The 13,316-nt window shown below is 40.9% G+C and overlaps 1 protein-coding gene across 8 annotated transcripts in view; it reads left to right on the plus strand.

Annotated features, from left to right (window-relative positions):
* Positions 1-2,168: 2,168 nt before the first annotated feature.
* The window catches only part of SHISA6 (shisa family member 6), a 413,757-nt gene continuing 402,609 nt past the window's right edge, over positions 2,169-13,316 (plus strand). For 3 of the 8 annotated variants that reach the window (XM_075351450.1, XM_075351451.1, XM_075351453.1), the window contains exons 1-2: positions 2,169-2,620; positions 3,286-4,191. In XM_075351450.1, the coding sequence (XP_075207565.1) occupies positions 3,638-4,191 (554 nt within the window). In that variant the 5' untranslated portion in view covers positions 2,169-2,620; positions 3,286-3,637. The remainder of the gene's footprint in view (positions 2,621-3,285; positions 4,192-13,316) is intronic. The other 5 variants (XM_075351452.1, XM_075351455.1, XM_075351454.1 and 2 more) reach the window with 3 other exon arrangements.

Consider the following 13,316-nt stretch of genomic DNA (forward strand, 5'->3'; position numbering starts at 1 on the left):
GTGTGTGTATATATACCTGTATGTGTATGTTTGTACTGTATATGTGTGTTTGTGTGTGTATATATACCTGTATGTGTATGTTTGTACTGTATATGTGTGTTTGTGTGTGTATATATACCTGTATGTGTATGTTTGTATATTTGTGTATATGTGTGTATGTGTGTGTATATATACCTGTATGTGTATGTTTGTATATTTGTGTACTGTATGTGTGTGTATATATACCTGTATGTGTATGTATATGTTTGTACTGTATATGTGTGTATGTGTGTGTATATATACCTGTATGTGTATGTTTGTATATTTGTGTATATGTGTGTATATATACCTGTATGTGTATGTTTGTATATTTGTGTATATGTGTGTGTGTGTGTGTATATATACCTGTATGTGTATGTTTGTATATTAGTGTATATGTGTGTATGTGTGTGTATATATACCTGTATGTTTGTATATTTGTATATATGTGTGTATGTGTGTGTGTATATATACCTGTATGTGTATGTTTGTATATTTGTGTATGTGTGTGTATATATACCTGTATGTGTATGTTTGTATATTTGTGTATATGTGTGTATGTGTGTGTATATATACCTGTATGTGTATGTTTGTATATTTGTGTATATGTGTGTATGTGTGTGTATATATACCTGTATGTGTATGTTTGTATATTTGTGTATATGTGTATGTGTGTGTATATATACCTGTATGTGTATGTGTGTATATTTGTGTATATGTGTGTATGTGTGTGTGTATATATACCTGTATGTGTATGTTTGTATATTTGTGTATATGTGTGTATGTGTGTGTATATATACCTGCATGTGTATGTTTGTATATTTGTGTATATGTGTGTGTATATATACCTGTATGTGTATGTTTGTATATTTGTGTGTATGTGTGTGTATATATACCTGTATGTGTATGTTTGTATATTTGTGTGTATGTGTGTGTATATATACCTGTATGTGTATGTGTGTATATTTGTGTATATGTGTGTATGTGTGTGTGTATATATACCTGTATGTGTATGTTTGTATATTTGTGTATATGTGTGTATGTGTGTGTATATATACCTGCATGTGTATGTTTGTATATTTGTGTATATGTGTGTGTATATATACCTGTATGTGTATGTTTGTACTGTATATGTGTGTATGTGTGTGTATATATACCTGCATGTGTATGTTTGTATATTTGTGTGTATGTGTGTGTATATATACCTGTATGTGTATGTTTGTACTGTATATGTGTGTATGTGTGTGTATATATACCTGTATGTGTATGTTTGTACTGTATATGTGTGTATGTGTGTGTATATATACCTGTATGTGTATGTTTGTATATTTGTGTATATGTGTGTATGTGTGTGTATATATACCTGCATGTGTATGTTTGTATATTTGTGTGTATGTGTGTGTATATATACCTGTATGTGTATGTTTGTACTGTATATGTGTGTATGTGTGTGTATATATACCTGTATGTGTATGTTTGTATATTTGTGTATATGTGTGTATGTGTGTGTATATATACCTGTATGTGTATGTTTGTATATTTGTGTACTGTATGTGTGTGTATATATACCTGTATGTGTATGTATATGTTTGTACTGTATATGTGTGTATGTGTGTGTATATATACCTGTATGTGTATGTTTGTATATTTGTGTATATGTGTGTATATGTGTGTATATATACCTGTATGTGTGTGTGTGTATGTGTGTATATGTGTGTGTATATGTGTATGTGTATGTGTGTATATTTGTGTATATGTGTGTATGTGTGTGTATATATACCTGTATTTGTATGTTTGTATATTTGTGTATATGTGTGTATGAGTTTTCTCTTTCCTTTCTCCCCACTTCTCTGATTATGTAAATGTTCTCTCCCCATCCTTCATCCCTGATACTTCCTCTCTCCTCGGGGGCCATCGCCGCTCTCCATCCCTCTCCTCTATTGTACTGCACTACCCCACGCTACGTCCTCCTTAACTGTTTCCATGCTACCTGTCTGCAATTCTTCCAAAGCTCCATCAAAGGGTTAATGCCAGCTGGCTCCTGTGGGGGGCGCCCTCTTAAATTGGTCACTTTGCTGGAACTAGATTGTCAGGTTTGGATGGGGCAGAGCGCTGGCATCCATATAGCAGGTCCCATAGGACATCCAGGGGGGCTGCGCGTCCTCTGCTCCTGTGCACACTCTGGAGCGGAGCCATGAATATCCCCCATTCATCCGTGAGCCCTGCTTGTGTCCTTTCCAGGATAATCCCATTGATTTCCCCACCTTGTTCTATGACAGAAAGGAAACGTGCTCTTCCTTACAAAAGACTTGGACATGACCTCCTCAGCCAGCCTTTAGACATCAATTCAGTCTGCAGCTCCCCACCCCTCCTCCCCCCCCACCGTCCCTCTCCTCACCATCCATATCTACCCCTCATCCCGGGGTAAATACATGTTCCTTAACTAGTGAAATGGTGACGCCTGTATCAATTGATGCAGGGATAAAGCCACTGTGGGCGGACTTCCACGGAGAACATCTCCTCCTCTTGTTTTACTAGTGCAGGCGGCAGCTTCTCCTATTCATTGAAGAACAGCTTTTAACATCTGCAGTGAGAGATGAGGGTGAGTACCGTCTCCTCGGCCGGAGGACCATGCATGGGGTCTGCCGTTGATGCTCTTGACCGTATGCCATAGCTGAAGACCCAAGGTTTGCATGGTTGCCTCCAGAATTTGTATATTTTTAGTTCTCGGGATTAAACATGGGTAGATTTATTCCATGGCAGATGTAGAGAGGGGGATGGGGTACGGTTGTATGATTTAAAACTCTCATCTTGGCTGAGAATTTGGAGACGGGGGGTTTACGGTTGGCTAGCCCTTCCTGGAGTCACGTCTCCAGAAAATAAGTGAGCTGGGACTTAGACCACTTAGGATGTACCAAAGCTGGTTCCCGAGCCTTCCTTGATGTGTCTGCAATCGGAGCCGTTTGATGCCGAAGGCTTCCTCCTGGGATCCTAAAGCTCCACCATCCAGAAGACTTTCAAAAAAAGGGAGGAAAGGGAAGAGAAGCTTTGAAAATCAATATTATGTCTCCTTTTTTTGCCTTCTTCTCCGTCTTTGAATTAATATACGGAGTCATCTGCTAGCTGGTAGCGTGCATTATACATGCAGAGAGACACTATCTACTTTGTGGATCCAGCCCCATGGGGCGGTGGGTTTTATACACATCAGGAGGGGTAGAGAGCTGGTATTGTTAATCAGATTTTCATTTTTCTATTCCCCATATCCAGGATTTGCCGACATAAATAATGGGATAAAAGAGACCTCTCGTCATCCATACGGTCATCGTCTATCGTATCTTGGCACCCGATCTCATTGGGATGTATCCGGAAGCCGATCTACAGGTTGAACATTTAGGCGGCACTCAATCCGGGATAAGTTGTATGACTTCGAAATCTTCCACCGGTGGAATATCTCAATGACGGAGAAAGGAATGAGCTCATGGACAATGTCAGATTGGAGGGAACGCTGTATGTAGGTCTTTAATTCAAGCCTTCAGATTACGATTTGCCGTATAGCCACAAACAAAATCAACTTCAGCCTTACCTTATTTTCAAGGTTCAAGGCTAGTACCAATTGATCATGAGGTGGCAACACGTATTAATACTTGCGGTCTACTTAGATCCACTTGGTCTTCTTTATCATTGTGAAGCCGCGGCAAAAGCTAAAGGGAACAAGAACCAAGGTCCGGCCAAAAAAAATGCCAACGCAAGGAAGGACCTTAATGCCACGGCGGTGCCTGTTCCAGTCACCACCAGGAAGGTGAAGAACCCAGTTGCGCTTCCTTATGAGAAGTGCTTGGGTTATTACGATGTCAGTGGTCAATGGGACAAAGAGTTTGACTGTAACCACACCACTCACCCCTACTGTTGTGGGACATGTTCTTTACGATATTGTTGTGAACAACGGAGCAAAAGACTGGACCAAATCGGGTGTAAGAAGTTAATTTGGGTCGTGACCACCAAACCTAACGATGTCATGGTGGAGGTTGACGCCTATGACCCACTCAATGACAAAACCAACACCACTGTATACATCACCTGTGGGGTCATCACCTTCATATTTATCGTTGGGGTTTTTGCCAAAGTGGCTTATGACAAAGCAAGACGACCTCCTCGGGAAATGAACATCCACAGGTAAGATCAACCAAACATCAGAAAAAAATCCACTGCTCAATGCTAGACATTGTCGTTCCCATTGGTATTGAGTATTCACTGTCACCAAAATTCTCAAGGTCTAAATTAATAGTCTCAATATCTTTTAGAACTTTTCTAATATGGTCTTGTTATTCATGTGGCATCAAGTTTGGTCTTGAGAACATCACATCTTCTGTTTGTCTTGATTGTCTCCATCTATCATGTACTTTCCTCAATAAGCTGTGTCTTCTCATAAGGTCACCATACACATTGAATGATTGCCCGTAAAACTGTACTGATGTTGGCAAGACCAGACAACCACCTATTGTGTGCGTAACCGTCTCTCGACTCCAGAGTCAAAGAATCATGTCACCATATATATTAGATAAACTCTGGCAAAACTCCACCGATTTTGGCAATATCAACCAATAATCTATTGTGTGTGTACCTTCTCTCAACACCAAAGATCAGAGAATCAAGTCACTATACACATTAGATGAATTCCGGCAACACTCCACTGATTTTGGCAAGATCAGCCAACCATCTCTTGTGTGTGTAACCGTCTCTCAGACCCAGAGATCAGAGAATCAGGTCACTATACACATTACATGATTACCTGTAAAACCGCACTGATTTTGGCAAGACTGGCCAACCATCTATTGTGGGTAACAGTCTCTCGACACCAGAGTCAGAGAATCAGGTGACTATACACATTAGATGAAGTCTGGCAAAAATCCACCGATTTTAGAAAGACCAATCAACCATCTATTGTGTGTTTACCTTCTCTCGACACCAAAGATCAGAGAATCAGGTCACTATACATATTAGATTAACTCCAACAAAACTCCACCAATTTTGGCAAGACCGGCCAACCATCTCCCAGAGGGTATAACTGTCTCTTTCGACACCAGAGTCAGAAATTCAGGTCACTATACACATTAGATGATCTCCAACAAAACTCCACCGATTTTGGCAAGACCAGCCAACCATCTCTTGTGTGTGTTGCTTCTTTCGACACCAGAGATCTGAAAACCAGGTCACTATACATATTAGATTAACTCCGATAAAACGCCATCGATTTTGGCAAGACCGGCCAATCATCTATTGTATGTGTACCTTCTCTCGACACCAGAGATCAGAGAATCAGGTCACTCTACACATTAGATGAAAATCCACCAATTATGGTAAGACCAATCAACCACCTATTGTGTGTATACCTTTTCTCGACACTAAAGATCAGAGAATCAGGTCACTATACTTATTAGATGATCTCCAACAAAATGTCACCGATTTTGACAAGACCGGACAACCATCTCCTGTGGGTGTAACCGTCTATTGACACAAGAGTCAGAAAATCAGTTCACTATACACATTAGATGATCTCCGACAAAACGCCACCGATTTTGGCAAGACCAGCCAACCATCTAATGTGTGTGTAACTGTCTCTCGACACCAGAGTCATAGAATCAGGTCACTATACATATAAGATTAACTCCAGCAAAACTCCACCGGTTTTAGCAAGACCGGCCAACCATCTATTGTGTATGTGATCTTCTCTTGACACCAGAGATCTGGAAAAAGAAGGGTCGGGTATATTGGATTTTATTATACCCAATTCTTTTGTTTCTGTGAGTATCGGACAGTCACACATTTGTCTCGGTGGAGGCATTTGGCCAAGCGACGTCTGCGGTGCACAGCCAGCTTTAGTGTTGAGATTTCCATATCTAGTTCTAGAGAATAATTTTGGAAAACAAAATCTATCTGATGGTCGTCAACTCATGCTTTTGAAGTTTGCCCACAAAGATATTCATATAATGCTTGGTCTCTTTTCTTGTGTACTATATAACATACATTTAGGATATTCGGCCCCTGTTGACCATCCATGAGTCACTTTTAGTCCTTTCTATCCATTAATGCTTCCTCGAACCTGATGTGACAGCCGGTTGTTGTACAGAAAATAAATGGCTGTTACATATTTAACAAGCTTAAGAACAGAGAACGTTGTTATTAACACCACGTCTGGCTCATCGAGACCTCTCTACGTGTGGGGTAGGGAGATGTCCCTGGGAAATGTGGGCAACGGTGATGACCAGTAGGTCTACGAGATGGGCTGAAGGTCACTAGGAAGCCTTGTTTTCTGTTATTGTGTGACCAAAAGATATCAAGCTCCACCGAAAACTCTTCTCAGGGAGGTTTGGGTCTCTTGGTTGAGCACCAGTCTTCTCCGTATACTGTGTCTATGTCATCTCACTCAGCCTTCTGATGAGGGCTAAGAACATTGAAACAGCTGTCTGCGAGTGGTTGACTCTTCTATTCAGAAAAGTCTATGGGACTTTAGTGAGAAAGCTTTCTTCTGGAAGACAACCTTTTTTTGTATAGTTTTCCCTGTAGTCCATTACCGAAAGGCTGGGTCTCTTCAATCTATGATCTGTGTAGCAAGCAACCAGTCTACCAACGAGCAAGAACATTGCTACAGCTGTCTACAGATCGCTGTCTCTTCCTTCCTATTTAGCAAATATGAGAAAACATTTGTATTTCTGAAAAAAGAGCCTTTCTGTATATTTTTTTCACACAGAGCATACCTATAAAATGGGTCAATAAGAACCGGTAACCCCCATAATCTAAGTGTCAATGGCATCTCAACCAGCCTACTACCAAGAGGCGAGGACCTCTACAGATTACTGTCTCTTACTTTTGGAAGAGTCTCTTTTAACTGATGTAATACAATTTGAAAACCTATTTCCATACTTTTTTTTTCCCCAGAGAGGATTGTTTGTGAGCTTGATCTCTTCCCTGAGACCCATTTACTCCCATTATCTGTGTCAATGGTTTCTGAAGAACATTGAGACAGCTGCCTACAATTAGGTATCTCTTCCCTTAGGAAGAGTCTGGTTTGGCTGAAATTATGGATCTTTCTTTTTTTTCTAGAAGAGAGACTGTGAGCTTGATCTCTTCCCTGAGACCTGTTTCCTCCCATGATCTGTGTCAATGTTTTCGCAAGAATATTGAAACAGCTGCCTACAAATAGGTGTATCTTTCTTTAATAAGAGTCTATTTTGATTGAAATGACAGAGCTTTCTTTTTTTTCTAGAAGAGAGACTGTGAGCTTGATCTCTCCATTGAGACTCATCTCCTCCCATGATCTGTGTCAATGGTTTCTCAAGAATATTGAAACAGCTGCCTACAAATAGGTGTATCTTTCCTTAGTAGGAGTCTATTTTGATTGAAATGACAGATCTTTCTTTTTTTTCTAGAAGAGACACTGTGAGCTTGATCTCTTCCCTGAGACCTGTTTCCTCCCATGATCTGTGTCAATGGTTTCTCAAGAATATTGAAACAGCTGCCTACAAATAGGTGTATCTTTCCTTAGTAAGAGTCTATTTTGATTGAAATGACAGAGCTTTCTTTTTTTCTAGAAGAGAGACTGTGAGCTTGATCTCTCCATTGAGACCTGTTACCTCCCATGATCTGTGTCAATGGTTTCCCAAGAACATTGAAACAGCTGCCTACAAATAGGTATCTCTTCCCTTAAGACGAGTCTGGTATGGCTGAAATGATGGATTTTTCTTTTTTTTCTAGAAGAGATACGGTGAGCTTGATCTCTTCAATGAGATCTGTTTCCTCACATGATCTGTGTCAATGGTTTCTCAAGAATATTGAAACAGCACCATACAAATAGGTGTCTCTTCCCTTAGAAAAAGTCAGGTTTGGCTGAAATGACAGATCTTTCTTTTTTTCAAAAATAGAGACTGTGAGCTTGATCTCTCCATTGAGACCCGTTTCCTCCCATGATCTGTGTCAATGGTTTCTCAAGTATATTGAAACAACTGCCTACAAATAGGTGTCCCTTCGCTTAGGAAGAGTCTGGTTTGGCTGAAATGATAGATCTTTCTTTTTTTCTAGAAGAGAGACTGTGAGCTTGATCTCTTCACTGCAAGTCATTACCTCATGATCTGTAGTGAAGGCATCTCATCCAGACTATTGGTGAGATTCAAATATCCTGAAACAGCTGCCTACAGATAGTGACAGAGCTGTATAACAGACAGTGGGCCCCGCAGAGCTGTATTCATTATATACTTCATGGTATAATTTCCCAGAACTATGCTGCACCCTCAACGCCTGGACATATTGAATTTACTATCACTGAGTCAAAGTCGGAAACTTAAAATGACATCATCATCCTCAATGTGCCATAGAAATATCTAGATAATTGCATTGTTCTATGTGTTCTTACAGTGTTTTCGTCCTCCACCAATTAGAAGCAGCAGTGTGATACGTGATGTCATCGATGACATCATCTCTTATGACCACATATGGATGCAAATTAGAAAACAAGCCAGTGGTGACTGGTGTGGTCACGGTTAGCCCGGCCTCCGAGGTGTAGATGACCAGGGGGGATGGGACACCCCTACAGCAGCCATAACCGCCAAGTGTGTGATGATGCAAACCCGCAAATATACTGCCCGCAGGGGCCGAGGATGGATGGATAGATGGATGGATATGAGATATCTATGTATTCTCTCTTCCTCTACCTATCCTCCTCTCTTCCTTCTGGGGAGATGCTGTAGGGACCTTGGATCAGGCTGGAGTCCAGTAAATGCCGCTCATGTAATGTCCTGTACTGTAACCAGGCGTGACATCCGCTCATGTGCAGCGCCGGCCGCCATCATAGCATCTGCTGCCGCGTGACGGCCTCCTCTATCATATGGGACGGCAGCATATGCCGCGCTGAGCCTCCATGGAATATGTCAGCTCCGAGAACTAAGGAGAAGGGATTTACAGTCACTGATCATCTATCTATATCTATTATCCATCTATCCATCCATCTATTATCTATCTATATCTATTATCTATCATCTATCTATATCTATTATCCATCTATCTATCTATCTATCTATCTATCTATCTATTATCTATCCCTCTATCTATCTATCCATTTATTATCTATCTATTATCTATCTATCCATCCATCTATCTATTATCTATCTATCCATCCCTCTATCCATCCATCTATCTATTATCTATCTATCTATCCCTCTATCCATCCATCTATCTATCCATCCATCTATCTATTATCTATCTATTATCTATCTATCCCTCTATCTATCTATCTATCCCTCTATCTATCTATCTATCTATCTATCTATCCCTCTATCTATCTATCTATCCATCTATCTATCTATATATCTATCTATCCATCTATCTATCTATCTATCTATCTATCTATCTATCTATCTATCTATCTATCTATCTATCTATCCCTCTATCTATCCCTCTATCTATCTATCTATCTATCTATCTATCCATTCCTCTATCTATCCCTCTATCTATCTATCTATCTATCTATCTATCTATCTATCTATCTATCTATTCCTCTATCTATCTATCTATCTATCTATCTATCTATCTATCTATCTATCTATCTATCTATTCCTCTATCTATCTATCTATTCCTCTATCTATCTATCTATCTATCTATCTATCTATATATTCCTCTATCTATCTATCTATCTATCTATCCCTCTATCTATCTATCTATCCCTCTATCTATCTATCTATCCCTCTATCTATTATCTATCTATCTATCTATCCATCTATCTATTCCTCTATCTATCTATCTATCTATCCCTCTATTTATCTATCCATCCATCTATCATTTATCTATCTATTATCTATGTATCTATTGTCTATCTATTATTTCTCTTATTTTTCCTCTTTCCCTCTTTCTTTTTTCTTCCCTCTTTCATTCTTTTCCTCTTTCTTTCTTTACACCTTTCTTTCTTTCTTTCCCTCTTTCTTTCTCTTTCTTTCCTTATAGCTTTCCCTCTTTCTTTCTTTCTTTCTTTCATTCTTACCCTCCCCCTTTCTTTCTCTCTTTTCTTTCTTCTCTTTCTTTCATTCTTCTCAGCCTCTTTCTTTTTTCTTTCTCTTTCTTTCTTTTTTTGTTCTTTATTTCCCTTTCTTTTTCTTTCTTTCTTTCTTTCTCTTTCTTTCTTCTTTCCCTCTTTCTTCTCTTTCTTTTTTCTTTTTTTCCCTCTTTCTTCTCTTTCTTTCTTTTCTTTCTTTCTTCCTTTCTTCTTTCTTTCTTTCTTTCTTTCTTTCTTTCTTTCTTTCTTTCTTTCATCTCTTTCCCTTTCTTTCTTCCTTTCTTCTTTCTTTCTTTCTTTCTTTCATCTCTTTCCCTTTCTTTCTTCTCTTTCCCTTTCTTTCTTTCTTTCTTTCTTTCTTTCCCTTACAGTTCCATGTAATTACACTATATAATCTCCTCCTAATGTTTTCCTCCTTAATAAACCCTCCCCGGCTGTGCTGGAATCTGCTGCTGGTATAAAGCAGATTGAGGTTTTCATCGGCTCGCTCCCGGTATCGCACCATCTTTTTTTCTCCAGATATGAAATGTTTTCATACAACCAACTGTTCAGCTCTGGAGGTTAATGTTCCCGATCTGCCGCAGGCGAGAGAAGATTCTATTCATTTTCTTACATTCACCGCGGCCGCTCCTGGAAGAACATTATTCAACCAAAGACCCCGTCCAGAGAGAGCCACCCGCCGAGACCGGGGGCATGTGTACTGTGCCCCCGAGACAGAGACACAAGGGGGAGAGAAAGGAACGAAGGGGCAAAGAAAAGAGGAAGAAAAAGGGAAGGAAGAAAGAGAGGGGGAAAGAGAAGGGAAGGAAGGGGCAAAGAAAAGAAGAATAAAAAGGGAAGGAAGGAAGAAAGAGAGAGAGGGGGAAAGAGAAGGGTAGGAAGGAGCAAAGAAAAGAAAAAGGGAAGGAAGAAAGAGAGAGGGGGAAAGAGAAGGGAAGGAAGGGGCAAAGAAAAGAAGAATAAGAAGGGAAGGAAGAAAGAAAGAGAGAGAGGGGGAAAGAGAAGGGTAGGAAGGGGCAAAGAAAAGAAAAAGGGAAGGAAGAAAGAGAGAGGGGGAAAGAGAAGGGAAGGAAGGGGCAAAGAAAAGAAGAATAAAAATGGAAGGAAGGAAGAAAGAGAGAGAGGGGGAAAGAGAAGGGTAGGAAGGGGCAAAGAAAAGAAAAAGGGAAGGAAGAAAGAGAGAGGGGGAAAGAGAAGGGAAGGAAGGGCAAAGACAAGAAAAAGGGAAGGAAGAAAGAGAGAGAGGGGAAAAGAGAAGGGAAGCAAGGAGAGGCATAGAAAACAGGAAGAAAAAGAAAAGGAAGAAAGAAAGAGAGAGGGGGAAGAAGGGAAGGAAGGGGCAAAGAAAAGAGGAAGGAAAAAGGAAGGACGCAAGAGAGATGGGGGAAAGAGAAGAGAAGGAAGGGGCAAATAAAAGAGGGAGAAAAAGGGAAGGAAGGAAGAAAGAGAGAGAGAGGGGGAAAGAGAAGGGAAGGGAGGGGCAAAGAAAAGAGGAAGGAAAAAGGAAGGACGCAAGAGAGAGGGGGGGGAATGGAAGGAAGGAGGGGAAAAGAAAAGAGGAAGAAAAAGGGAAGGTAGAAAGAGGGGGGAAGAGAAGGGAAGGAAGGGATGAAGGAAGGAGGGGCAAAGAAGAGAGCAAAAGTGAAAGAAACAAGAAGGAAGGGAGAGGGAAAGTGTGACTGGAAGAAAAGGAAGGTATGAAGGAGAAAATGGCAAACAAAAAAAGAAGAGAGAAAGAAAGGGGTGAAGGAAGGAAGAAATAGAAAGAGGTAAAGAGAAGGGAAGGAAGGGATGAAGGATGAAGGAAGGAGGGGCAAAGAGGAAAGCAAGAGAGAAAAAAAGGAAGGATGGAAGAGAGAGGGAAAGAATGAATGAAAGAAAAGGAAGGGATGAAGGAAAAAGGGGTTAAAGAAAAGAGGAAGAGAGAAAGAAAGGAAAGAAAGGGATAAAGGAAGGAGGGGGATATGAGAGGAAGAGAGAAAAAGGGAAAAGAGGGAAGGAAGAAAGAAAAAGAGAGAAAAGGAAAAGAGGGATGAAGGAAGGAGGGTCAAAGAAAAGACGAAGAGAGAAAGAAATGAAGGGAAGGGATAAAGGAAGGAATGAGTGATTCTATAATCTTCAAGTGGAAACTGGATAAACACATAGCTGGGATGATTTAGGAAGGCTGCACTCAAAGGGGGGGGGGGGGGGGGGTGAGAGACCCGATCGCCCTTGAGGTGCCTTGCAACTCTACCATTCTATGATTCTATGATTCTAAGAGAAGGGGAAATAGAAAGGGAGGAGGGATGAAGAAGGAAGAAATTAAAAAATGAAAGAGAAAAAGGAGGGGAAAGAAAGAAGAAAGAGGAATGAGTAAAAAATGAAAGGAGAGAGAACAAGAGAGAAGAGTTAAGGAAGCATAGAAAATAAATGAAGAAAAAGAGGGAAGAGATAAGGAGATAAGGAAGAGAAAAATGATGAAGAAAGAAGGAATTATCTATTATCTATTTATTATCTATCTATTATATATTATCTATCTGTGGCTCCGTCATTTTCTCCATCTTTCTCTCTCTTCATTGTAGTCCTCCCCACACTTTTTTGGGTGCCGTATGTGGGTACTGATAAGCCTTGTTTCGGCTGTGGGTTTACTTTGTTTCAGCTGCGGGCTTGCCTTGTTTCGGCTGTGGGCTTGCCTTGTTTTGGCTGTGGGTTTACTTTGTTTCGGCTGTGGGCTTGCCTTGTTTTGGCTGTGGGTTTACTTTGTTTCAGCTGCGGGCTTGCCTTGTTTTGGCTGTGGGCTTGCCTTGTTTTGGCTGTGGGTTTACTTTGTTTCGGCTGCAGGCTTGCCTTGTTTCGGCTGTGGGTTTGCATTGTTTTGGCTGTGGGTTTGATTTGTTTCAGCTGCGGGCTTGCCTTGTTTCTCGGCTGCGGGCTTGCTTTGTTTCAGCTGTGGGCTTGCTTTGTTTCAGCTGTGGGCTTGCCTTGTTTCGGCTGCGGGCTTGCCTTGTTTCTCGGCTGCGGGCTTGCTTTGTTTCAGCTGTGGGCTTGCTTTGTTTCAGCTGTGGGCTTGCCTTGTTTCGGCTGCGGGCTTGCCTTGTTTCGGCTGTGGGCTTGCCTTCTTTCGGCTGTGGGCTTGCCTTGTTTTGACTGCAGGCTTGCCTTGTTTCGGCTTCGGGTTTGCCTTGTTTCGGCTGCGGGGCTTGCCTTCTTTCGGCTTCGGGCTTGCATTCTTTCGGCTGTGGGCTTGCCTTCTTTCGGCTGTGGGCTTGCCTTGTTTTG

The sequence above is a fragment of the Anomaloglossus baeobatrachus genome, chromosome 5, assembly GCF_048569485.1.
Source record: "Anomaloglossus baeobatrachus isolate aAnoBae1 chromosome 5, aAnoBae1.hap1, whole genome shotgun sequence".
Taxonomy (NCBI): Eukaryota; Metazoa; Chordata; class Amphibia; order Anura; family Aromobatidae; genus Anomaloglossus; species Anomaloglossus baeobatrachus.